This window comes from Grammomys surdaster, unplaced genomic scaffold (genome assembly GCF_004785775.1).
Source record: "Grammomys surdaster isolate TR1022 unplaced genomic scaffold, NIH_TR_1.0 208, whole genome shotgun sequence".
NCBI classification, from domain to species: Eukaryota; Metazoa; Chordata; class Mammalia; order Rodentia; family Muridae; genus Grammomys; species Grammomys surdaster.
The window spans coordinates 87,145-113,249 of record NW_021604653.1 but is presented as its reverse complement, the minus strand read 5'-3'; the positions used below and the strand labels follow the sequence as shown (position 1 = coordinate 113,249).

The window sequence follows — 26,105 nt, the reverse complement described above, 5'->3', positions numbered from 1 at the left end:
GAATAAACAGCTTAATATGATCTTTGCCTTTCAGGATATATACAATAATTTCCTATTAATCTATGCTGGTTCTAAAATTGCTTTACTATAAATGATATTATTTTCAACATAAAATTATTCTCCATTTTGGTCTTGGACGTTATAGCTAATTTATAGTTATTCTATGTCAGGAAGAAACAGGACCTTATTTGATACCTTTCTAAAGCAGCTGTGTGGTTATTGAAAGAGCCACAGTGATACAAATCTCAAGTGAGAAAACAGGTGCCATGATTTTGAAAACTTTTCTGCTTATATTTTATTTGTATTACCAGAGAAAAGAAGGGAATGTACTTACATGGAATACTCAAGAAACTAAATTTGGGCTAGGGATGTAACTTAGTTGATAGAGTGCTTGTAGCATGTACAAAATGCTGGGTTCCATCCCTAGTACCACATGGATCAGATGTAGTATTCTACACTTGTAATCCCAGCACTTGGGAGATGGAGACAAGATTAGATATTCAGAATCTTTTTCCTCTATATAGCAAGTTCAAAGCTAGCATAGGATACATTAGATTCTACCTCAAAAAGAAACTGCATTTTGTTAATTGTTTTCCTGATGCTAGCTAACACATTTCTGTTGTCATGACTGATAACATGACTGGTATCTCCACTGGAACATTAGATGAAGAGGAACTGAGTTCTGAATTCTAGAGTATCAGCAAATGCACTAAAACTATTTTACAGGAGGGGTTGGAGAAATGGCTCAGCAGTTAAGAGCACTGACTGCTCTTCTAGAGGTCCTGAGTTCAATTCCCAACAACTACATGGTGGCTCACAACCATCTGTAATGTGATCTGATGCCCTCTTCTGGTATGTCTGAAGACAGCAACAGTGTACTCATATAAAATAAATAAATCTTTTTTTTTTTTAAACCTATAATAGGTTTTTTATAATAGGTTTTTAAAATATTTTCTATTTTCCAAAACAGTTTTGAAGATATGCTTTAGTTGATAAATTCAAATGAACATATTAGGTGTAGTTTTGGTTTTGATTTTGGTTTTGAGGTAGCATCTCCTTAGGTTCCTGGCTGAACTGGAACTCACTATGTAGACCAGACTGGTCTCATGTTCAGAGATCCTCCTGCCTCTGCTTCCCGATTGCTGGGTTTACAGGTATGTGCCATCATGCCTAGCTGAACATACTGTTTTAAGTTTTTTGTTTCCCTCAAGACATTTTTGTTGTTGTTGTTCATATTGAGATGGGGTTTATCGCTGTAGAACAGGCTGGACTTGAACTCACAGCACTCATAGATTCACCTGTCTAACTGCCTGTGAGTGCTGGTATTAAAGGCCTGTGCTATCACACCTGGTTTAACTTACTTTCTAATTTAAAATCTTTAATTGGTTTAAGTGAAAATCCCTTCTCCTTTTAGTCCTTCATACAGTTTCAAATTACTTAAGAAGTGCCAATACTTAATATTGAATCAGTTTATATTATCATTGAGTAACTAATTTTTCCTTCCAACAGGAGAAAATTCAGGTACAGTTAACACAATCATTTGAAAAAGAGGAAAAGCCCTCAAAAGATGAAACAGATAAAGAAAAAGCCAGTGATAAGTTACCCAGAAAAATGTTATCAAGAGGTTAGTAATTTATTTTTTTAGATAAATTTATTTTCATTATCAGTAATTCTTTACACTTTGAACAACACATGTCACATGTATTGAAAATGATACAGTAGACTGGAGGGATGATGTAATGTTTACTCATCTTCTGTATCATGGTTACATACATAGAATGTTGAGATTTTCCAACCAAAAATTGTAACATAAATCTGAGTTACTAAGGAAAATGATCATAAAATCTCTTACTGATCTCATTCATATTCAAATGCCAGAATTTTAGTTTGTGGATTATTGGCTCCACTAAGTATATCACTACTCAACTAATTCCTTATCAATACAGAAAACTGGTACCATCTTAAGAATATTGCTGGAAGCCCTAGAATGTTTGTCTTCATCAAAAGTTTTAAGGATCTTCATTATTGAACATTTGAGTTTTTATAAAATGCTCTATTTATGAACTGTTATGTTGACCAGTATTGTAAGAATAAAGGGGATACATAGACATTAGTATTTGAGAAATCTTTGAAAGCAAACCTTTGTAACAGAATTTCAAGGATCTTAAATAATTTTAGAAATAAAATTCTTACCTTGCAAATTACTGTTTTATTTAGATACATTCATGTAATTAGGTCTTTTAAATTTACTGCAGTTACAAAAAATTACTAAAATCTGTTTTTCACCTAAGGTAACATGTTTGAGCATGAGATTGTGATGAGTACATGAATATCATTAAAGAAATCAGTATAAATTTAGTCTGACATAAAGACATATTTGAGATTGTATATGTACATGCAGTTATAATAGCCCATGTCATGAAAAGTGTATACAAGTTGACAAATAGTGGCTGTCTGCCTTCATCATAAGTTACAATTTCCTGCTTTATCATTTTTTTTTCTTCATGGGACATCTCATTTTACTTAAAATAGACATAATGTACAAAAGAGAAAGGGATTTATGTTGAAACAACTTTATACTGGGTTTCTGTGTTATTGTTTTTTAGATTCCAGTCAAGAATACACTGATTCAACTGGCATAGATCTACATGAATTTTTAGTAAATACATTAAAAAACAATCCCAGGTAAAAATTAAATTTATAAGGTTTACATTGTTTCTAGAGTACCATAATCTTGCTATATATGTTTTTTATTATTTGAATATTAGGATAAGATTGCAGATAGAAGGAATATACCAGTAACTTTTAGTTTCTTAGGACTAAGATAGTTGTCTACTAAATACAGATGTATGTATCTTTGCATTATACGTGTTTTCATGGTTTGAAAATCATTCCTATTCTTTAGGCATTTTCAGGAATAGAAATTCACATATATATACACATACATACTCTGAGTTGGGATTAAGAAATAGATTTAATGAATGTCTTTCCGTAACACACTACATCTTAGTAAGAACCATATCTACTCACTCAGTATGAGTAAATCTTTGTCTTTCTTGTTGAGTGTAGAAACTTCCTATCAAAAGCTTTTTAGAGCTCATTTGAGTTAGTACTTGAATTGTGAAATCCATTTTGCCCACAATAGGTGATTAGTTTTAAGCTTTCTGGCAGGGTCTCTTGAGGGCCTCAAAAAAGTTATCCACAATACACCTCACCAGCACTTTCATGGGGCAAAATGTCCCATAGAAGAGAACCTCTCTTCCAGTTACTAGCTTCCCAATGTGATAGGTAGAAAACAGTGGGATAAAGATGAGACTGTCTTTAGGAAGGAGCTCCTGGGAGATCATGTGAGTCTCGTCCTTTGTCTCTCGGGGAATTTTGTTCAGATATGCTATGTCTACTACTCACTTCATATTCAATTTTGGACTTAGCTCTGAAGGAAATCCACCAAAAATAAAAATGATCTCTTTTGCTACATATTTGAAAGAAAACGGGGGGGGGGGCTATATAAAAAAGGTTAGATGGAGGAAAGGGAAGGCAGAGGTAATGTAATTATATTGCAGTCTGAAAAAATAGAAAGAATAATTTTTAAACAGTGGTCTCACTACAGTGATGGGACCTGAAGGACCATAGGTATGAAGTGAACAAGAAGACAAGCTGCTCTGCATGACTCTTTCCTGTTTTAAATTTATTTCTTAGTAGTCACAGTAGAAAGATTGATTAATTCATTGAACAAAAACTTATTGGCATTATACGTAAATATGAGGAAGACATACGGTATTCACTATCTCTGCTAGAGACACATAGTAAATAATTAAAATATAACAAATATTGTAAAGAAGGTTGTTCAGCCCTGTAAAAACCAGAGGGAGGGGCTAGGGAATGCTCAGCTGTTAAAAGCACATACTCCTATTCCAGAGGAGTCAAGTTCAATGCCTAACTCCCACATGAGGCAGCTCACAAATGCCTGTAACTACAGGTCCTGGGGATCCCACACCCTCTTATGATTTTCATGGGTATCCACACACAAGGCCGGTATATATTCACACAATTATATACACATGTAAAATAAAAATCTGTGTGTGTGTATGGGTATCCAACCAGGTCATTAGGCTTGACAGAAAGCTCTTTTAGCTGCTGAGCTATTTGATTAGGACTTTATTTTTAGTTTTTATTTTTGGCCGTTCTGGAGATTAAACTATGGGCCTCATGCTTGCTAAGCTGAGCTATAGCCCCAGGCCTTCAAATTTTTTTCTTTAGATCATTAAATCATTTCTATTGTATTTCTCAGACTATCGGACTTAATTTAAACTGGTAAATAATGAAGTATCTATATTTTTTTGATTGCAAGAAACATTTTTAGAGGCCCCACTAGCCAGTTACTATACACTTGAAGCAAGAAACCTGAAAAGTGTGTTTACTAGAGTTATAACTGATAGAATTTTACACCTTGTTAATTTTATACCTACATTTGAGTTACATAAAGTATTACAGGCAGCTGTATTGTGTAACTGATGGAGAAGGAAGCAAGACACTGGACTAATTTGGAAAGGGTGGGAAGTTTAGGGCTTTTTGTTGTTGTTGTTGTTGCTGTTTTGGTTTTTTTTTGTTTTGTTTTTTTGTAATTTGGGTTTGCTCATATTTAGTTTTGTGTTTTTGTTAAGTACTCCTAAAAATTACTTGTTTGGAGTAATGCTATATATCACTGATTTGCACATGTTGCAAAAATTTGACCAGGGGCATAAAGCATTTTGTGGTAGACATCCTGAGGGACCATTTTTGTTTTCTGTTTGTTGAATTTGCCATATTGTCCCTGCAGTTAGTTTTATTACAGTGACTAGAACACTGAAAACCCACAGATTATTGCTCCTTCATTTAATTAAGTGGTTTTATGTTATTTTGATGCAAATCCTTGTTTTATGGGTTTAATGACTGAATATATTAGTTCATTTTTTAGCTTATATCCAATACCAAAATATTTAGAACCTTATTTATAGACTTTAATTTTTAGGATCTTGAACTACTACAGTGAATAGAAAGCAGACTAAGTAAATTAAGACCTAGGAAGGTTATTGTTCCTTATTTTTCCTAGTGCATTCTACTAGCAGTGCAGAAAGTTAGTTTAAAATCATGGATTGAGATGAAAATGATACAATTATCATCTGCAATCCATAGGTTATCATTTTAGGGAAGAAAAGCCTGACTTTCATTCAAGGGCTTATAGAATAGTTAGATTTCCTTTTAGTAGGATTTTTTTTTTCTCTAATTGCAGTACATTCAACAAAAAAAAAAAAACATTTAAAATATGTTCAATTAGCTGTTTATATACTGTCATATAGCTGTCATATACAGAAAACCAGTTTAAATGCACTGTGAACTCTATTAAATAAACTGCTGCTTCATAATTTTTATGTTTTTAATAGGACACTTTGTAAACATTGAAAATTACCGAAAATATCTCAAAGTAATTTGACACCAAAAGTTCAGATGAAAAAGAGGATCTAGGGGCTGAAAAGATGACTCAGAGCCTAAGAACAAACCTTCTGTAAATCTCATTCCATGGGATTTGATGACTTTTGTCCTCCACAGGCACCAGGCACACACACACATACATACATACATACACACACACACACACACACGATGCATAGATACACATGCAGGCAAAACACTCAATAAAATAAATAACTACTTTTTTCTTTTAAGAAAAAGAAGATCTAATAGTTAAGCAAATGAGTCTGTTTCATGATGTGATTTTGGGGGGGTTCGAGACAGGGTTTCTCTGTGTAGCCCTGGCTGTCCTGGAACTCTGTAGACCAGGCTGGCCTCGAACTCAGAAATCCTCCTGCCTCTGCCTCCCAAGTGCTGGGATTAAAGGCGTGCGCCACCACCGCCCGGCTCATGACATGATTTCTATGAAAGAAAAAAAATCTTTTCCTCCTCCAAATTTAATAGAAGAAGGTTATATAAATACTTTATTTGAAATAGTTTTATTTCCTGCAAAACATAATTTTTATGAACCTATATATTATATGTAATCTATATTATTATAGCTATACAAAAGAAGAGTTTAAGAGAATATAAAAGGATGCTCCGGGCAAACCACGTCAATAATAACATAGTACAAGAGGTACTTAAGGAGCAAGGCTGAACAGAAGTAATCCAGAATAATGAGCATTTTGTGAGTTCATCAGGAAATGAAGCCTACTCATGCTTATATTGTAGGAATTTTACAAAATTTGAATTCTAAGAGCAATGGCAAACCTCTGACAGATTAAACTAAAGGAATGCTGTGGTTACCTAGGATTCTTAAAGACTATTATGCATGTTCCCACATAGACCAGGTTAGACCAGAACAAAGAAAATGTTGAAATCCTGGTTGCTTACATCCTGGATTGTGGCAGTGGAAACCAAAGAAGGAAGACAAAATTGTCAGCAGTAATTAACTCAGAAGGAGAAGTACATAGGGGATGGTACAGGATACAGTTGTATATACCTGTAATCCAAGAATTCATGTGGGAAAGGCAGGAAACTCTTAAATTTGACGGTAGACTGGATTCATTACATAGCAAGGCTCTTTAAAAACAAAACAAAAAATATATAGGCCTAATGGTGCAGGTCTGTAATACTAGCTACTTAATGGGGACTGAGGTAGAAGAATCACAAGTTCAAGGACTTTCTAGATTATAACTTGAGTTCAAGGCCAACCTGGACAAGTCAATAAGATCTTGTCTTTAAAAGAAGGAAAAAAAGATAAGAAATCACTAGGAAAAAATGGAACTGAAGAGATGGCTCAGTTGGTAAAGTATTTGACAAACAAACATGTTCATTTACATTTAGAGCCAGAACTAATGTAAACAGCTCAGCCTAGGGCTGACAGATGGCACCAAGTTAAGAGCACTTGGTGTTTTTTTAAAGGAAAAGAAATTGGTTCCCCGACTCACATTGGACAGATTATTATCACTAGCCCCAAGGAATGTGATACCACTTTTGTCTTCCAAGAGCATTTACATACTTGCATTCATGTGTAAACATATATACAAATAAAATCTTTTCTCTTAAAATAAAGCTGGGCATGGCAGTGCATGCTTATAATCCTTGTGCTGGCAGATTGAGACAGAATAATTTTAGCTGCTCACTAGCCAGCCAAACAAATCTGAGCTTCAGGTTCAGTGAAAGATCCTGTCTCCAAACAAAAAAGAAAAAGTAGAAAGTCATCAAAAAAAAGACAACCCCAGCTTGGACCTCTGTATGCATATGTATATGCACACCAACATGAATGGTATACAGTCTCACTTTCATGCTTCCCCCACCACACACAAACACATAGGATGTAGTCAACTAAAATTCTCAGTCTGTCATACCATTGTAAATAGAAGGTTGTCCCATTTGTTGAGATGAGATATAGCAAAGAAGAATCAGGTCAGAGGATAAAATTGGATATTCCTAGAATGTGCATTGTAATGTACTCTTATTTTTGGATTTGAAATCTTTTGTAAGCATAGTTCTCTCTTTTTTGTACATATTATTAATATAAACAGTTAACTGCTGAATAATTGAATAGACTATAGAAGGTTCTGCCCTGTATTATTTATTTTGGGGAATTCCTTAGGCCTTGCTTGCTCTTTTAAACTTAACATCTTTATAGAACAATCTATAATACTATTTCTAGCTTTAAGATTCTGTAAGGTTTTTGTTTTATTTCCCATGTGAACAGGAAATCTGCAGTGAGTAGAGGAAAACCCTAGAGCCATATTCTCAGAATATCAGAGCCAACAGGAATGATTCAATTGACTTGTTATGGCCTAAGTGCCCTGGATAGGACCCTAGGTAGCCAAAGGAGCACATGTCAATATTTATTTGAGTACTGATTTAATAGATAGTGAATGTCTTTGCTTCATTTTGATTTTATAAGAAATATTTTCAATCTAATAGTAACAACTTATCAAAATGCGGAGTAAGTTCATTGGATTCCCTTAGGAGTATTCCTTATTACTATTAATAGCATCTCATGTTCTTTAGAACACTGACTCTGTGGAGCTCAAGATAACATAGTTGAGCTCTTAGGATGTACACTGTCTTGTCCACAACTCTACCGTAAACTGTTATACTGAAAAAAAAATGTTCTTTCATTCTCTTACAACTTGTTTTTTAGAATTCTTATAAAATACTCTAGCATTGAGCTTATATCTCTGAATATATTGTTTTTAGGGAGGAATTAGCTGTGTAAATCCATAACTTATTGACATTTATGATTATACTTCAATGCTAAGTTTTACATGTAAGAGTCTTCATACTTTCTTTCAGGGACAGAATGATGCTGCTGAAATTGGAACAAGAAATTTTAGATTTCATTGGTAATAATGAGTAAGTTCTCACATTTAACAAGAAAAGAGGTTGTCATTGTAATTCTCGTTGACTTATTAAGTTAGCGATTGTTTTCCTTTCAGGTCCCCACGTAAGAAGTTTCCCCCGATGACATCTTACCACAGGATGCTGTTACACAGAGTGGCTGCCTACTTTGGATTAGACCACAATGTTGATCAGAGTGGGAAGTCTGTCATAGTGAACAAAACTAGCAACACAAGAATGTAAGTGTACAGAGTTACATTGTCTGTGGACTAATACTTGCCTTCCTACAGCATCTTCCATCCACAGTAAACTGTCTGACACTTCATGACATAGAGCCAAAAAGTACATTTATCTCATTAGGAGCAAACTGCACACCTGGATTCAGATAAGGAAGGTGAGACTTGTTTAAGGAACGGCAACAACAACCTTGGAGGACATGCTATCAGCCATGTTTGACAACCACTCTTAATCAATTTTTAAAATTAATTTAGGTATCTGTGACCATCTTCAGGAAATTTGTTTAAGTAATTTTTAAAGAAGCAGTAAACAGGTTTTGACACTCTCACATTTAGTCTACTACTTTATTACTATTTCCAAAATCCTGTTTTGTTTGGTTTGTTTCTTTTCTGTCTTTCTTCCTTTCTTTCTTCCTTTTTCTACCTCAAATCTGAAGAAACTGGAACTCTTGGTTAGTGTAGTGACTTTCTTTTTTTGTTTGTTTTTTGTTTTTTTTTTTTTGGTTTTTCGAGACAGGGTTTCTCTGTATAGCCCTGGCTGTCCTGGAACTCACTCTGTAGACCAGGCTGGCCTCAAACTCAGAAATCCACCTGTCTCTGCCTCCCAATTGCTGGGATTAAAGGCGTGCACCACCACCGCCCGGCATGTAGTGACTTTCTTACTGCTGTGTTCCTTTCTTGGGCAATAATTGATTTACTGAGGAAATGTTTTAATGCTTAGAAGGAACCCTTTGTTTTAAAAGCAATTGCTTTAAAAAGCTGAGCATATAGCTCGGTGGTATAACACTTGCCTAGCAATGCTTAAAGACCTGGGCTCAATCCCTTGAATTATAAAAAAGTCCTGGAACACTGGAATTATAGGCCTGTGCCACCACACATGGTACAAAAGTATTCTCTGTCATTTTTATGTATGGTAGAAAAGAACCTAAGGTAATAAATCGCCATCAGTTTCAAGTGCCACAGACGATGTTCTTCACTTCATTGTATTTCTGCTTTCTTGATGTCAGGTATGCCACAGAGTTTGTCTGTGTATCATTCACTTTACATAGTTATAGTTAATTCATCTAGTACCTTCAATAATCATGGCATTTGCTCATATAGCTGCCATATTACTTGCTGAAGCAAAATTGAGGCTCTTCTATTTCAGACAGTGTGTTTGTCAACCAAATAGGTATGTCTCATATTTTAAATGACTATTCTTACAAATAAAATTAATAAAAGGTATCTTTGACAGAAATTCCTCATAAATCTCTGAGAATGATTAGAAAATATAAATTATTAGAAAATATAAATCTGTTTTAATTTCATCATGTCTGTTTACTAGTCTTATAAAATCATCCTTTGTCAATCTTTTCCCAGCTAAATTATATAATGACTAAAGTAGGGTAGTATCCAGTCAGATACACGTGAGACTGAAAGTGGCTAGAACTGTACTCTCTTTAACCAGTACCTTTCAACATTACTCAGAGCTGCTGGATGCCCAAACACATGAACATTAGCAGGCATTTTGACTAACATTTTGACTGACAACTCTCTAAGGTTTTCAATACAGTGTAACCTCAGTTATTTGAATTCTATGAATGATGCCAGAAAGCTTAAGGGTTCTGTTTTTAAAGGTAATCAAAATTTAGTTAAGCAGAGACATTTACAAATTATGGGTTAATGTAATTATAATTAATGTTTCAGATCATTGAAGTTACACTGTATTCTTAATATCTTCTGGGATATGTAAATCAGAAAACCTTAGAGATCTGCTCCACACTGAATAAAAACAAACTTACCTTTTCCTCATAGGGAGATTACCCGCTCCAGCCTTGAACCAGTGGTGTTGTGGATGTCAACAACCGAGTGTCCACTGGGGTGTCTCAATGGAGCGGGAAGTTGCCGATTGCAGGGCAGTAAATTCAGGCATCTTTAAAAGAAAGAGGTAAGACAGTCTTAAGGTTAGCTGAAATGCCTGCCAATATTATTTTGTGTGGGAATCCAGCTGTTCTTAGAAAAGTTGCCAGGGCCTTGGTTAAACCGTAGAGTTCACTTTTAGAACAAGAGTCTCTCACATAGCTACAACTACAGGTAATAAAAGTAAATGAAGTAATGCTGTGACAAATGACATACTGTCATGGTCAGGACTAACTGTATAACCTTTCAAACTCCCAAAGAAAGCAGATTTCTCATCATTTTGGTCATGAAGCATTGTGCTCTTATCTTCTTCTTTACTTTGGTATGAATTTTCCCCCCTTTTTTTAAGTATCTGCTCTGTTTCATTCACCATTTTACAGTACAGATTTCTTCATCTTGCTTAGATAATTCTCATCTTTAAATCTTTTGTATAATTTACAGGAGTCAGCTCCAGTGTTGAATTAAATTTTTGTAGATTAAGATGAGTGGTGGCACATGCCGTTAATCCTAGGACTTAGTGGCTGGAAGCAGTAGAAATCTGTATTTGATGCCAGCCTGGTCTACATAGAAAGTTTCAGACTAGCCAGTGTTACACAGTGAGACCCTATTGCAAAAGGAAAAAATAACTAGATTGGAACAAGTATTTATCCATGTTGTTTAGATTCCATTTATAATGAAATGTCAAGTCTTGGTTTGCTGAAATATCATTGTTTGGGTTTATGAATAAAATGTATTGCTTGCAAGGCACAGTGTTGCACACCTTTAATCCCAGCACTCAGAAACAGAGGCAAACAGACACTTAGTTAAAGGCCAAAAGGCCAGCCTGGTCTACAGAGCAAGTACTAGGCTAGCCAGAGCTACACAGTAAGACACTGTCTCAAAGAAATGAAATTTTGTTCATGGTATTCTCATATTGCTTATATGTATACATATAAATACGAATTTGAACTGTATATAAAGGAAACTTTATAAAGGATTTATTAGACTTTATTTAGATGTATTAAATGTTATATATTGTGTATTTCAAAGTAGTAGTTCCAGTGTAAAATGGTAATAAGTCACAGAATATTGATTGAATTGACTTATTGGAGCTGATAATATATTGGTGGAGGTCATTTTTACATAAGTTTAATGTCTATGGCCCTCAATCATTTATCTGTTTTGTAGATCTAAGTGAAACTTGGAGCATTTCTAATCTGGAAAAAAAAAAAGCCATTGTGCTACAGAATATATTCTAAATTCCACAGTCATTGCTTTAGATTCTAGTGTTAGCCTCTACATCAGAGCTCCAACTGTGGCTTAGCCTTGCACTTCTGTCTTGACTTCTCATAGGTGCTTTAGCTACTTAAAGTTCAGTTTTCTCAGGGTTTCATACAGTGACAGAGTTCTGCTGAGGGCTCTTTGATCATCACTAATTCATTTCATCTTTAGAATAACCCTATTGGGTAGAGAAAGAATATAATACATGAGGAAAAAGGAAGAAAAAGATTATGTATGCGTATCTTAAAGCCCGTACTGTGTTAAACAGCTAGACTTCAATCCAAACAGTCTGATGCCAAAGCTCATGCTATTTTTAATAAGTCCTCTGTAGAATAGCATTTCCTCATGAGAATCTTACTATGATAAAGTGAGATAATAGTAGTGTGTCTTAAGCAGCACTGATAAACTGAAACAGTTTTATTACCTTGCATATAATATTTTTCACTTTTATGTAAATATTGTACATTAAATTTGTTGTTCCTTTGTCTTATTTCTTTTTTTCAGACCTGATCAAAAATTTAATGAACATATTAAGGATGATAGAGGTGAAGACTTTCAGAAACGATACATCCTTAAGAGAGATAACTCTAGCTTTGACAAAGATGATAACCAGGTAATCTTGAGAAAAAGATGTAACATTATTTTAAGTGCAAGCTTTAACTGTACTAATAGTTCATTTTCCTAATAATCAATTGTTTTTCCCTCGTTAGATGAGAATACGTTTAAAAGATGACAGAAGAAGCAAATCTATAGAAGAAAGAGAAGAAGAATACCAGAGAGCTAGAGATCGAATATTTTCCCAAGATGTATGTGCCAACTTACCCTTAGGACTTCATGTACTTTATATTCTAGTCCCAAATAATATTGCTCATATTATTTTTAACCATATTGGTTCATACACATCAGGTCATGTTTTTGAAGGAGGTGTTTTGTTCATGTAAATTTGATAGCACATTGGAACAAAAGAGTGAAGTTTTACCAAAATTGAGCACAGGTGGACCACAGGAATCGATATTGAGCATGGGAATAAGTTGTTATTTGTGTAAACTGAGGTGATAGAAACTTAAATCTTACTTTGTTTACTTAAAATTTAATGACTTGTGTCTTATAAAATAAAGTTACTTGATCTTTTAGATTAATAGTCATTATCTACTTTTTAAGTGATGATATTTAGAGACATCTGCATGACTAATTATTTTATGCATATTTGGCTTAACCAACATTGATAATACACCTGTTCTTCACAGTACTTAATACTTTTCAAGTATATAATGTAAATGAATATTATGTATTATTGCTCTAACACAAAAAGAGATATGCCCTTTGTTGAAAGCAAAATGGAACAGTAAATAATATCAAAATTTAGACCATCAATTAAGAATATACAATATGTAATAAATAATATTGAACATTTATTATAAGTGCTATGCTAGACACTAAAGACTATAATCCACTAAATGACCAGTTCTGGTCAGTACAATCATATTTGTATTTTACAGATAAGAAAACTGAGGTGATAGAAAGCTATGCAAAGTAGCTAGAATAAATAGACCTAGAAAATGGCTGAGTAGGAATTTTAATCCAGGTCTGCTGAACTCAGCATCTATGTTAGTGAAATGTTTCCTTCGGTATTTTATAAGCTAGATGACATTCTGCCATCAACAAGTTGTTGTGTGAATCACAGAAACACATGAAGGTATAATAGACTCACAGCAGAAAGAAAATCACTACAAAGTCAAACTGGGGAGGGCGTGGGAGAGTAAGCTGAGAGCCTATAAACTCAAGTTGAAAATCAGTATTTGCAGAGGCTCTCAGGGAAGGGAAAACTTGAAATACAAAGAACTGAATGTTTTAGAGTAGCCAGAACATATCTGGCAGATGCCATAAGTAAAGGGGCTTTAGACTGGAGAAATACTCAAAAACTTGGTGTCTTGGCCCTATACCTTTGGTAAGGTAGCTGAACTTTGGGTACAGGTTGTTTTTGTCTTTATACAGACAAAATGTAATCTACATTTAGGCAGCTTGAGCCATGTATTTGTATGTAGTCAAAAGTTTCTCTGGTAGCAAAGCCACCATAATACATGGTTATGGTTGTGTTCCAGTAAGTCTTTATTTGTAAAAACAGGTGGTTAGCCATTTGTTCCTGACCCTTGTGTTAAGGAGTCATGAAAGATGGGAGAATTACAATTTAGAGAGCTTGCTTTGGTTTCTGCTCTATAAAGTGAATGAATAGGGCAAAATTTGATAACTACAAAACTCTTTAGAAGACTGTTAGAGCAATACAAACAGAAATGACCATTACCTGACTTTGATCAGCAGCACAGCAGGAATTTGACTATAAGTCCTAAAGGTCGGTCGGTCGGTCTGTCTGTCTGTCTGTCTGTCTGTCTGTCTGTCTGTTTATTCTCTGCTTTATGCATAAGTTCTGTGTTACCACTGCCACAAAGAGAAATAGTCACTTGTGGTACAATGAATTGATCAGTCTGTATTTGGTCTTTTTCTCAATTATTATTTGTGAATGTGTGCATGTGTGTGAGAAAGAAGGTCATTAAACAGGTCATCCATTTTAAGAAGGCTGTTGAAACTTCAAATTCATTCTGAAAGACTCTGACTTCTAAGATATGCCTATTAAAAATAATCATAGTGTCTCCAAGCCATGAAAAATTGAATCTTTTGTAAGAAATATTTTTATATTTTTAGTTGTGAGCCTATCCTTTAGCAACTAAGCCCTTAGATTATACTCTTTTTGTTCGTTTGTTTGTTGTTTTAGACAGGGTTTCTCTGTATAGCCCGGGCTGTCCTGGAACTCACTCTGTAGACCAGGCTGGCCTCGACCTCAGAAATCCACCTGCCTCTGCCTCCCAAGTGCTGGGATTAAAGTGTGCACCACCACTGCCCGGCTAAAGTATACTCTTACAGTTACTATATATGTTTTTTGTTTTTGTTGTTACCATTGGTGTACAGATAACATTGTGTATTTGACAAACTTGTTACCTTTTCTTTCCAGTCCCTGTGTTCCCAAGAAAACTACATTATTGACAAAAGGTAAGAAAAATTTTAATATCTATTCTAGTTATTATCTAGTTGATGCTAATAGCAATTAAAATATTTTATTAAAATGCCAACAGAATCCAAGATGAGGACACTATTGGTACCCAGCAGAGGCGCCAGATATTTAGGTATAGAAGTACATTTTCCAGACAATGTTAAAAAAAAATTAATTTGTTCTCTCCTCCCCACCCCCAATTAACTTTTCAATGTTTTATTTCTAAATTACAGAGTTAATAAAGATGCTTCAGGGCGATCAACAAACAGCCATCAGAGCAGCACTGAAAATGAATTGAAATACTCAGAACCACGACCCTGGAGCAGCACAGATTCAGACAGCTCCCTCCGAAACCTGAAACCCGCTGTAACCAAAGCCAGCAGCTTTAGCGGAATCTCAGTCCTGACAAGAGGTGATAGTTCTGGAAGCAGCAAAAGCATAGGCAGGCTTTCAAAAACAGGTATAAGTGTCTACTTAGAACTGTGCAGTCAGAATGTTACTTTGCCTGAAGTCATAGCTCCTCGTCGCATGGTTCTAATTATCACACAATGTAAAGTTACCTTCAGCTCTGTAGACACCTACAAAGCAGAGGAGTGATTGCCATACTGACATTAGGATTCATTTTGACCTGGAGATAGAATTGTAAACTGAAGTAAATCTCCTTGTCTGTTGCTATATAAACTTAATATGGTAGCTCATTGACTCATTTCTTGTGTGTAGGAGGTGACTGGACATTCTTCCTTGCTTATTTATGGTTGGAAAGCATGGCTTCTCACCTAGGATTGCATAATTGTAGATGTATGTCATACTGTCAGATATTGGCTGCATTTTTCATGACTTATCCTATAAGAAATGAATAAAACTTTGAGAAAATTTTAAGAAACTTAAAAAAGAAAAGTAATACACCTACAACTATAAATAGAAATTTAACTAATCTGCCAGTTCTTTTGTCTGCTGTACTTCAGATCAGTCATAGCAACTTCTCTCATTTTCACTAAGGAGCAGAACATACAGAATCTCATGTGTCTTTTAGGACTTTTGTATATCTCTTTCTTTAATCTCAAAGTAAACATGGAAGTCAGAAATGGCTTTCTCTCTAGCCTGTTTGGATTAGGTTAAACATAAAATGAGTATTGTACAACTACATTTGGAAGGTATATTAAGGCAACAATATTTTTTAATATTTTAATGCTTTAATTTGCTAATATTTTTTAATTTCACTCCCACCTTAAAATATAAATCTATTGAAAATGTCTTAGTTGATATAATACCATACTGCTAAAGTCAGTAAATTTTATGAGTGTTTGTAAAATTTGTGTAGTTATCTGTGTATACTGCAATTTGGCCATAACCAAAGGAAAATAAATATTGTAAGGAAGACATTTAGAGAGTGCAAGAGTCATCTGCCTTTGCCTCCCAGATACTGGAGTTAAAAGCATGCACACCACCATGCCTGGTCTAAAAAAAAAAAACATTTTAATAACTTGGGGCCACTCAGATTGCTTAGCCAGTCAGTACACTTTCCATACACACACACACAAAGTAATAATAATAATGATAAATAAAATTTAAAAATAACTTATTTTATCATAAGAGACGGTGGAATGTTTTAATCCTTTAATAGGTAAAAGTGATAATGTTCCCCTATGTTGATGCATGCCCTTAATCCTAGTACTTGGGAGGTGGGGGCAGGTGGGTCTCTTGAGTTCTGGGACAACTAGGGCTACACAAAGAAACCCTGTCTCAGAAAATGATAAAAGATAAGTGATAGCATTTAAGTATCGTTTTAATATGACTTAGAATAAAGGCTTTCTTCGGAAGGCAGTCTGTGTAGTGTATCATAATTACTCATTAGAACCTTTATCCCAGAGTCAGCCCCTTTGTTACAACCTAATTAATTACAAGTACAATCCGAATTTGTACGTTTCATTGTCCACCTTCAGTCTTTATGCTTTCTAAGTTAGTGACAGCTCAGTCCCTGTGAGATAGACTGAATCAAAATTCAGCCATGAAATTAGATAAAGTATGATAAGAAATAAATTTGAAGGTGATGTTAATATATGTATTTGAAATATTTTTATGCTATTTCTCCCACTAGATAAAGAAAAAACAGGTAGTTGAGATTACATTATAGGAAGATGCTGGTTATAAACTGAAATGAAATTCTGTAGTGAAACTTGACAGCTGCTTCTTTTAGTAGATAATTTGTCATTTTTATTGTTCCCCATGCCATATTTAATCTTTCTGTGTTCTTATAGATAAGCATTTATGAAACATGAGGATTTAGGCATTTGGCTGTACTAAGTTCTTTTTCCTGGAGAATTTGTAATCTGTATATCCCTAAGTGTTAATTTAAATGCTAAAATGTATATAATGAGTCCTTTTGAGAATGTCAGGAGTATGTTTCTTTGGCTGTCTGTGGCTTGGGTTACTGTAAACTTGATAAATTGCATGCTTTAGCTATGATTTTTCTGACAATTTCTGTGCTGCTGTTTTCTATATTAAAATAGTATTTAGGAGGATAAGCTAAAAAGAACCACTAGGCAGTAAATTATAGTAGCCATTGCTGTCATGTTGTAACTGCATGTTGTATATTGTGAATTGTATTATTAGATTTTTTTAAATTTGTATCTTTCTATGAAGTTTCTTTTTTTAATTCCATGTTTTCCATTACTCTTCTCCTAGGATCTGAGTCTTCAGGTAGTGTAGGGTCCTCTACAGGCTCTCTCTCTCACACCCAGCAGCCTCTCCCAGGTTCAGCTCTTAGCCAGTCTTCTCATGGCGCACCTGTCATCTACCCGGCAGCCAGCAATCACAGTTCTCTTTCCTTTGATGGTGGCCTCAGTGGTCAAGGTGCATCTCCTAGCACTAGCTTCCTTTTGCTTCCCTTGGAAGCGACTGGCATACCACCTGGCAGTATTCTGATCAACCCACAAACAGGTGGGTATCCAGAGAGAAAGTTTATTGTAGTTGACATAGCAGGGAATATCTGAAAATTGGGGTACTTTTAAAAATGTGTTATTTAAATGTACATATGTTGTTTGCATTTTAATTTTGATAAATAACTTTCTTTGTCCTGAAAACTTTAATAGAAATATTTAGGATGCAAAATGTTAAAATGTTTATTTATCTTGTAAGACAATTTTCCCCATATGCTATGTATGATGTGTAGACTAAATAAGAGCTTGACTATAGTTAAACAGACACTCATTCCATTAAAGCAATGAACTGCCTTTGAGAGAGCTCTGTGTGGTATAGCGTTTTTATTTTGTGGCAAATAATATGGACTTTATGAAGAAGAACCAAGTAGTAAAAGATTTCTTTTTTTTTTTAAACAACAAACTTTCCTTTCTTGTTTATACTCAAGATTATATGTTAATAAAGACATCACAATATAAAAGTAAATGATTTCTAATGTCCTTGAAAACGTGATAATTACTTTCCTTGGGGGTGGTTCATGACAGGGTTTTTCTGTGTGTACTCCTGGCTGTCCTGAATCTTGCTTGCTCTGTAGACCAAGCTGACCTTGAACACAGAGATCCACCTGCTCTGCCTCCATGGGATTAAAGGCATGGGATTACCACCCAGCTGGGTAATTGCTTTCTATTTAAGAAAATCTAAAACACATTCTTCTTCTTTTTTTTTTTTATTAAAAAGGTAGTTGTTATAAATTAATTTTGATAATATATGTTCTTAGTCCTTGACATTAACTAATGATAACTAATATTATTACATGTTTACTTTTAACCATATACAGTTTGATAGCATCCAGACCATATACAGTTAGATTGGTCCAGACCCTCCTTTGTTCATTATAAGCAAAATATTTTCTAAAGGTCTAGAGAGATGGCTCAGTCATTTAAACTCTCTGGTTTCTCTTTCTGAGGACCCAGGTTCAGTTCCCGACACCTACATGGCAGCTCATTCTTTAAATTCTTCATTCATGACCTTTATGCTGACACTCTTAGGTAGGAGAAATTCCCATTTAAAGTAGGGAAATTGAAATACGTAGCTACACACAAGGTTTTTATGTAGTATTATACTATACATAATCTGTTGCCATTAAACTGATTTCATAATTACACGTTTAAAGCTATCAATTATAACGTTTAAAGTTATCAGTTTTCAACCTGTTTTTGGTTTGTCTGGTTTTTTTGTTTGGACGTTTTTTGTTTGTTTTGTTTGTTCAGTTTTGTTTTTTTGAGACAGTTTCTCTGTGTAGCCCTGGCTGTCCTGGAACTTGCTCTGTAATCTATGCTCGCCTTGAACTCACTGCCTCCTGAATGCTGGGATTAAAGGCATGCACCACCACTTCCCAGCCTGTCTTTTATAAAGTGACATATATTCACTGTGGCCTATAACCCAAATTATTTACCACCTTCTTGAAAATTTGTGAATGCTTTCCTGATATCTTTGAGTCAGGCATTTTCTGTTTGAGCTGAAATGCACACCAGCCCTAGTGTCCAAGGTGAGGCTAGACAGAGACTAGAATCTTTTGAATGTTGTTGACCCTTTCCCTTTGTTTATAGTAGCTGAACCATAGTCCTATGATTGAACACCTGGAGCAGAATTAGATTTGGAACTCACAGCTTTGCAGAAAATGTTTTTTAAAAATTTATTTTCATTTCTAGTGTTTGAATGTTTTTACTTGCATATTTATGCACCATATGACTGCAGTATCTACAGGGACCAGAAGAGGGCATCAGATCCTTTGGACCTAGAGTTAACAGATGGTTGTGAGTTGCCATGTGGGTGATAAGCTCCAAACTTGGGTCCTCAGGAAGGGCAGCTCATCCTCTTAACTGCTAAGCAATCTCTCTCTAGTCCCTCAAAAAATATTTTGATTATCCATTGAGCTCAGGTGGATCTGAAATAACACCCTTTCCCCAAAACAAGTAACATTTGAGTATTTATATACCAAATGAAAAGTTAAAGGTTCTTAATAGCTTTATTTCAAATCACGGTGATACTTACCAAGCTAAGAAAACCTTTTGTCTTAAGAATCTGAGAGTTTTGGAATTGTGCATACCAGATTTGTGGATGTGTTTTATAGATCAGTAGTGACAGACAGTTTTATTTTCAATCCTGTTGAACATTGACTTTTTCCTCTTTTTTTCAACTTTTCAGGTCAGCCCTTTATAAACCCAGATGGAAGTCCAGTTGTGTACAATCCTCCTATGACTCAACAGCCAGTTCGAACCCAAGTGCCTGGTCCTCCACAGCCACCTCTGCCACCCCCACCACCTCAGCAGCCAGCAGCCAGTCACATGTTCTCACAGGTGCACAAACCCATGATTCTGTAATGCTAAGCTCACCTGCCTTTGCATATGTAGGGCTAATGACTGAGGTAGCCAGGTAAGTATCTCTTATAGCTTTAATACTCTGTTCCTGGTGATGTCCCACTCAGTAGTCACAGGAAGAAAATGTTAAGGACAAATATTTGCAACTAAAAAATACTGAGGGTGTATTAGAAAAGAGGGAGTGATACATCTTGGGGCCTGACTGGTAAGTATTTTATCCCTATTTTACAGTAAGAAGTAGACAGGAGAAGAATAAAAACAAAGATTGCTCATTGGCCTAGTGATCAGAGTTATTAAAACTGAATAAATCCAACAGAAGAAACTGTACTGGGCTGCTCAAGCCATACAGAGTACTTTCTATTGCAAGAGTGGAATAGGGTGGATTCTGAGAGTCCAGTGTTAATTTATTTATTTGTGCATGTGTACATGCACACGACAGCATGCATGTATAGATCAAAGAATAACTTATGGGAGTTGAATCTTTCCTTCTATCATGAGTGTCTTGGAGATAGAACTTGGATTTTCAGGCTTATCAACAAATATTTTTACCCACTAAATCATCTCTCAGACTCCTGAGAGTGCTTTTTTTCTTTTTCTTTTTTCTTTTTTTTTCTTTTTTCTTTTTTCTTTTTTTTTTTTTTGTTAATAAATAGGTCTCTTTATATTACAACTGGCCTGGAACTTGCAACGTAGATCAGGCTGGCCCACTGAGGTCTGCCTGCCTGTGCTTTGCAAGTGCTGGCATTAAAGGTATGCATCACCATGCTTGGCTTTAAAAGCTTTCTTAATCATACCTTGAATTTATATAAGTAATTTAGAGTTTATACATACATATCTACATTGTCTTTTTGTTCTCTAATAATTTGTTATCTATGTTTAGAGAGTGATACCTGTATAATTTCTTCTTTCATGCCACCTTATAAAGATTATGTAGGACTTGTACACCTTTGAACATTCCACTGGTGAATCTCCTTTTGTGTACTTTCTCATAAGAGATGTGCAGTAATAAGCTTGAACTGAAGAAACTTCATCTCATATTCTTATAAGATGTGTCATTTAGTTAATGGTGTCTTGTGGGATGAAGGACATATATAAGTAGTGAGTTACATTTTCAGATGTATGAACGTAGAAAAAGCAGCTGGTTGCTGTCTGCAGGTTAAGATTCTTGGCTGTCAAGTCAGTTTTCTTTTGCTTTGCTTTGATGGTAAAGTAGGGCTTACAACATTTTAGAGAAACTTAAAAGACCGTGCAGAAACGTCCATGTACCTAGAGGAGATTACATAAAGCTCTGCCAGAGAGTTAATTCTGCATGACTTTGTCAACCATACCTCAGGCTACATAGAATTCCTTCCTTGTCCTGCTCTGCCTTGACTTCATGCAACTTGCTTCCAAAGAATTTCTTTCTTTTGCTGTTGTATAACTGTCTTTACACTGCTGTGTGTTTTACCAGGAGCTTTATAGGACTGACTTCCACTTTTACTTAATTTGATGGAAATAAGGTTGGTATAGCTTTTAAAAGTTTCAAGGATTTGTTTGTATGTGTCAGATTATAGTCTCTTAGGTATAATTTTACCTACCAATTCTCAGACCTGTGGTTAAGATCAAATTTAGAAATAACATTGTCCCATGTATTTTGAGACCATCCTAGATGGAGGTATAGAGAGTGTAGCTTGGAAACAAGCAATCAAAAGCTGAATTTGAGGTCTTGAGGTAAATATCCAATTCTCTGATTGATTTAACTTACACATTTAAAACAAAACAAAAAAAAGTTGCAGCTAGATCCTCTCAGAAACTCACTCACTGAATAATATCCTATTACTATCTTTTGCATATTCTGAGGTAAATGATTTGTACAATTACACATAACCAAACACAGTAAATCTGTGAATTCCAAAAACAGGCCCTTCAGGAGTGCTATATTTCTTGAACATACAACATAAAACCAGTTACTATGTGGATGTTCATGTAGAAAGGAGAAAATGCTAAGACTTTTCCTTGTCAATTTGGTGTCAGGATTTTACTTTGTTCTCTCTGCCATTTTGCACTCTGGAAGACATAGCATAGGAGCTCATCTTGTATTCTTTCCCTTCTCCAACATCTAAGTTTTTGCATATCTGACAGCTTGAATAGGTCAGATTGACTGATAAAGGATTATATCTTATTGTTTATGTCACTTAGTGCATCAAATAGCCAGTAGTAGTATTTCTAGCCACTTGTACCTGGCTAGCATGCTTCAAGCTGTCCTCAGTTAGCTGATTGGTAGCTGAGAGGTTTGAGGTTTGTCAGGGACCAATAGCAACTCTCCAGATCATTCAGCTTTTACTTCTTTTCTCTTTTTGTTTTAATCGTGTTGTGTTGGACTCAAAACTGATCTAATACTTTATACTTTTAGATTATTCTGTTGATTTTGTTGTAAAAGAGTAATCATTGTAAATCTCAGTTGTCATGAACATTTTTCTTTATTTACTGCACACTCTTACTTCATTGCTTGCATTCTAAAATTATTCTTTTCAGCAACGTTAGCCAGTGCAGGATTCATTCATGAATATACAGTTTAACCAAAAGAGTGTTTATCAGATCAGAATTATCTGACTCCTTCATCTGCTTGCTTAACTGGCACAGTGAAGATCACTTAATCTATCTTCATCTGGTTTTTTTCATCTGTAAAGTATATTACAGTGAATCATCTACTTTTAGTACCTTGAGAAAGCAGTTTTTCTCTCCTTGAAATACAAGAGTGTTTGGCTGAAGATCTATAGTATCTAGTTTCTCAGTTCCTACCATGAATTCTTCTTTAAAAAAAACAAAAACAAACATTTAAATACATTTAGCAACAAGGAAAAGATTTTATTTTTCCTAGACAAAAGATAAGTGTTATCCCAGCACTTGGGAGGCAGAGGCAGGCAGATTTCTGAGTTCGAGGCCAGCCTAGTCTACAGAGTGAGTTCCAGGACAGCCAGGACTACACAGAGAAACCCTGTCTTGAAAAACAAACAAACAAACAAACAAAGATAAGTATATATATGTAGATATGTTTTGCTCCTGGTGTAGTTACTAAGATTTGTTTATTTATTTTATGTGCATGTATATTTAAGTTGCGGGGGCGGGGGTGGAGGGGATACACAAACACACCATGTGAGTATGTGATTCCTGTGGAGGTCACAAGAGGGTATTAGATCCCCTAGTATTGGAATTACAGACGGTTGAGAGCCACCATGTAAGCTCTGGGGACTGAATCTGGGTCCTCTGTAAGAATACATACATGCTCTTAACCACTGAGACATCTCCAATCACTGAGCTGGTTAGTTACAGTTTTTTTCACACAATGGTGAAGTTTTAGTAACGTTGTCTCTGAGAATTTAAACATGCTTTATCAAATAAGAGGAGTGATTCAGATGCTTTATAAATTTATAAGGTCTTTATTTATAATTTAGTGACACCAAATTTAGTAATAAATATATTTATTTTTAGTATAATTTATAATAAAGCAACTTATAAAGTATAAGACAGCCCCTTCATAAAAATCAGGAAATAAGAGTAAGAAGTTTTGTTTTTACTGATATACTCAGATAAGAGAGTTTCAAATGGCTAATGATATTTCTATTAATCTACAAAAATGTTACATTTATGACATAAAAGTTATTATTTCATTATGAATCAACTTGAGCCTAGGTATATTCTTCATTTGATATTGTTTTTCTTGTTGAATCTCTTGTATTTTTATGACTTAATAAATGTAAAGCTGTTGCCCCAAAGTGTAAATTTCCATGCTATGCACTCCGTGTAACATTTTCTTCTGACATTAACTGTTTGCCCACCTGTTATTCCTAGCCTGTTGGTTCTCTGCAGTCCTCTTCTCAGCCTGTTCAGTGCTCTCCAGCCCCCTACCCATCCCCGCTCCTGCCAGTCTCACCCACCCAGCAGTACTCTGTGGTACTGTATCTCTTTTCATCTCATTGTTACTATGGGCATTGTGTGATGCTTCAGACTGTAGTCAGTGTAATCTGCTCTTTTCAGCTTTTAAGTTACATAGGTAACAAAGGTGTTTTCTAATTCATATTAATAATAATTTATTCCTTTTCATTAAGAGTGATTATATCAACTTATCATAGTAACAGTAAAAGACAATGTTATTCCTATTTTTCAAAAAGGAAATTTTCAGGTTGAGTGTTCTGAACTAAATATTCTCACATATTTTAGTTTGTTTTTTTACATTGCAGTCAGTTTTGAGTCTGTGTAGTCCTGTAATGGCAGTGCCATAGAGTTCTGTTTAAAACACCATGACTAAGAGCAAGATGAGAGAAAAGAGTTTACTTCATCCTACTTCAGGGGTCAAACTGTATCTCTGTGGGAAGTCAGGGCAAGAAACTGTAAGTGGGAACTGAAGCAGAGCCATACAGGAGTGCTGCTCACTGGCTTGATGGTATCACTCACAATGGCCTGGCCCTTCTGTCATCAATCACTGTTAAAGAAAATGTACCACAGACTTGCCGCGGGTTAGTTTTATTGATGCATTTTCTTAATTGAGAGTCCCTCTTCCCACATGACTCTAGTTTGTGTTGTGTTGACAAAAATCTAGCCAGAACAGGCAGCTTTCCTCTTAAGTGCTGGTTAGGTACAATAGGTCAAAACCAGTTACTTTAGATGGATTGTAACACATGTAGCTACAGTGGACTTCTGATTTTATCAAAGATCACTTGACAGTTTCTCACTGTAAGATAATACCCTTAATCCAAAGTATGTCCTGAATTATAACTGTCAGTGTCTGCAAGATCAGGCCCATACTGCAAGTAATTAGCTTTGTGATATTGAAACACTGTATCTAGTCGGGCAGTGGTGGTGCGCACGCATTTAATCCCAGCACTTGGGAGGCAGAGGCAGGTGGATTTCTGAGTTTGAGGCCAGCCTGGTCTACAGAGTGAGTTCCAGGACAGCCAGAACTACACAGAGAAACCCTGTCTTGAAAAACCAAAAAACAAAGAGAAAAGAAAAGAAACACTGTATCTTCCTGCATAGCTCCATACATAAACTAACTTCAACATAAAAAATTCGCTTTCTTTAAAGTGAACTTACAGACAACTTGCTTGTTTTTACAAGGATATTCTTTGTTGACCTATCTTATTTTGAAACTGTACTTCAAATAAGATTATAAACTGTAGCTGAAAAACCATTCTCAATGCTTTTGGAAAACTCTTTGTTCTGTTGAGGATTTTTTTTTAATTGAGACAACAATGTTTACCAGCTTCATCTCAATGTTTTTATGAAATAATTTCAGCCTACAAGAAAGAGAAACATGGGGCTGGAGAGATGGCCCTGTGGTTAAAAGTACTAGTTGCTCTTCAGAGAACTGGGGTTCAATCCCCAGCACCCATGTGGTAGCCCACAACTGTAACTCCAGTTCTAGGGGTATCTGACACCCTCACACCAATGCCCATGAAATAAAATTATTAAAAAAGAAACATTACCTTTTGTGAATGACTCTTTGGACTTCTGCTATTTTTCTAAGAATATTTAGCCTTGTTTGTAATTTAGAGCTGGGGGGTATTTTCATTTAAGAAACCATTTGCATATATTGTAAGTCTGCTGCTTCCTAAGAGGGAGCATTTCAGTTTAATCCTATACTGTCATTTGAGTGACCAATAAGAGATAATGCTTAGGCTGTCAAGTTAGGAATAATATGTCATATGGCACATAAATCATAGCCTTGCATAGAGACCACAGTCGCTTACCAATGATCCGAAAACAAGACACTTTGATATAAAGTATTCTCCTGTTTAATATGAGTGGCAGACTGAGAAATTATGGCTATATTATTTTTTGAGATTTTTTTTTTTTAAAGGGGCCAGGTAGTGGTGGCGCACGCCTTTAATCCCAGCACTTGGGAGGCAGAGGCAGGCGGATTTCTGAGTTCGAGGCCAGCCTGGTCTACTGAGTGAGTTCCAGGACAGCCAGGGCTACACAGAGAAACCCTGTCTCCAAAACCCCCCCCAAAAAAAAAAAAAAAAAACAATG

At 35.3% G+C, this 26,105-nt stretch overlaps 1 protein-coding gene across 9 annotated transcripts in view; it reads left to right on the top strand.

Moving 5' to 3' along the window:
- R3hdm1 (R3H domain containing 1) overlaps positions 1-26,105 on the top strand; it is a 136,392-nt gene that overhangs the window by 64,351 nt on the left and 45,936 nt on the right. For 4 of the 9 annotated variants that reach the window (XR_003711948.1, XM_028771456.1, XM_028771461.1 and 1 more), the window contains 12 exons: positions 1,510-1,624; positions 2,607-2,685; positions 8,308-8,367; positions 8,451-8,591; positions 12,252-12,360; positions 12,458-12,553; positions 14,755-14,792; positions 14,876-14,926; positions 15,027-15,253; positions 17,479-17,733; positions 19,921-20,072; positions 23,925-24,026. Coding sequence is in view for 8 of the 9 variants with exons in the window: in XM_028771456.1 (XP_028627289.1) it covers positions 1,510-1,624; positions 2,607-2,685; positions 8,308-8,367; positions 8,451-8,591; positions 12,252-12,360; positions 12,458-12,553; positions 14,755-14,792; positions 14,876-14,926; positions 15,027-15,253; positions 17,479-17,733; positions 19,921-20,072; positions 23,925-24,026 (1,425 nt within the window). In the remaining variant the exon portion in view is untranslated. Of the gene's footprint in view, positions 1-1,509; positions 1,625-2,606; positions 2,686-8,307; positions 8,368-8,450; positions 8,592-10,382; positions 10,516-12,251; positions 12,361-12,457; positions 12,554-14,754; positions 14,793-14,875; positions 14,927-15,026; positions 15,254-17,478; positions 17,734-19,920; positions 20,073-23,924; positions 24,027-26,105 lie in introns of those variants that run through there. The other 5 variants (XM_028771460.1, XM_028771463.1, XM_028771458.1 and 2 more) reach the window with 4 other exon arrangements.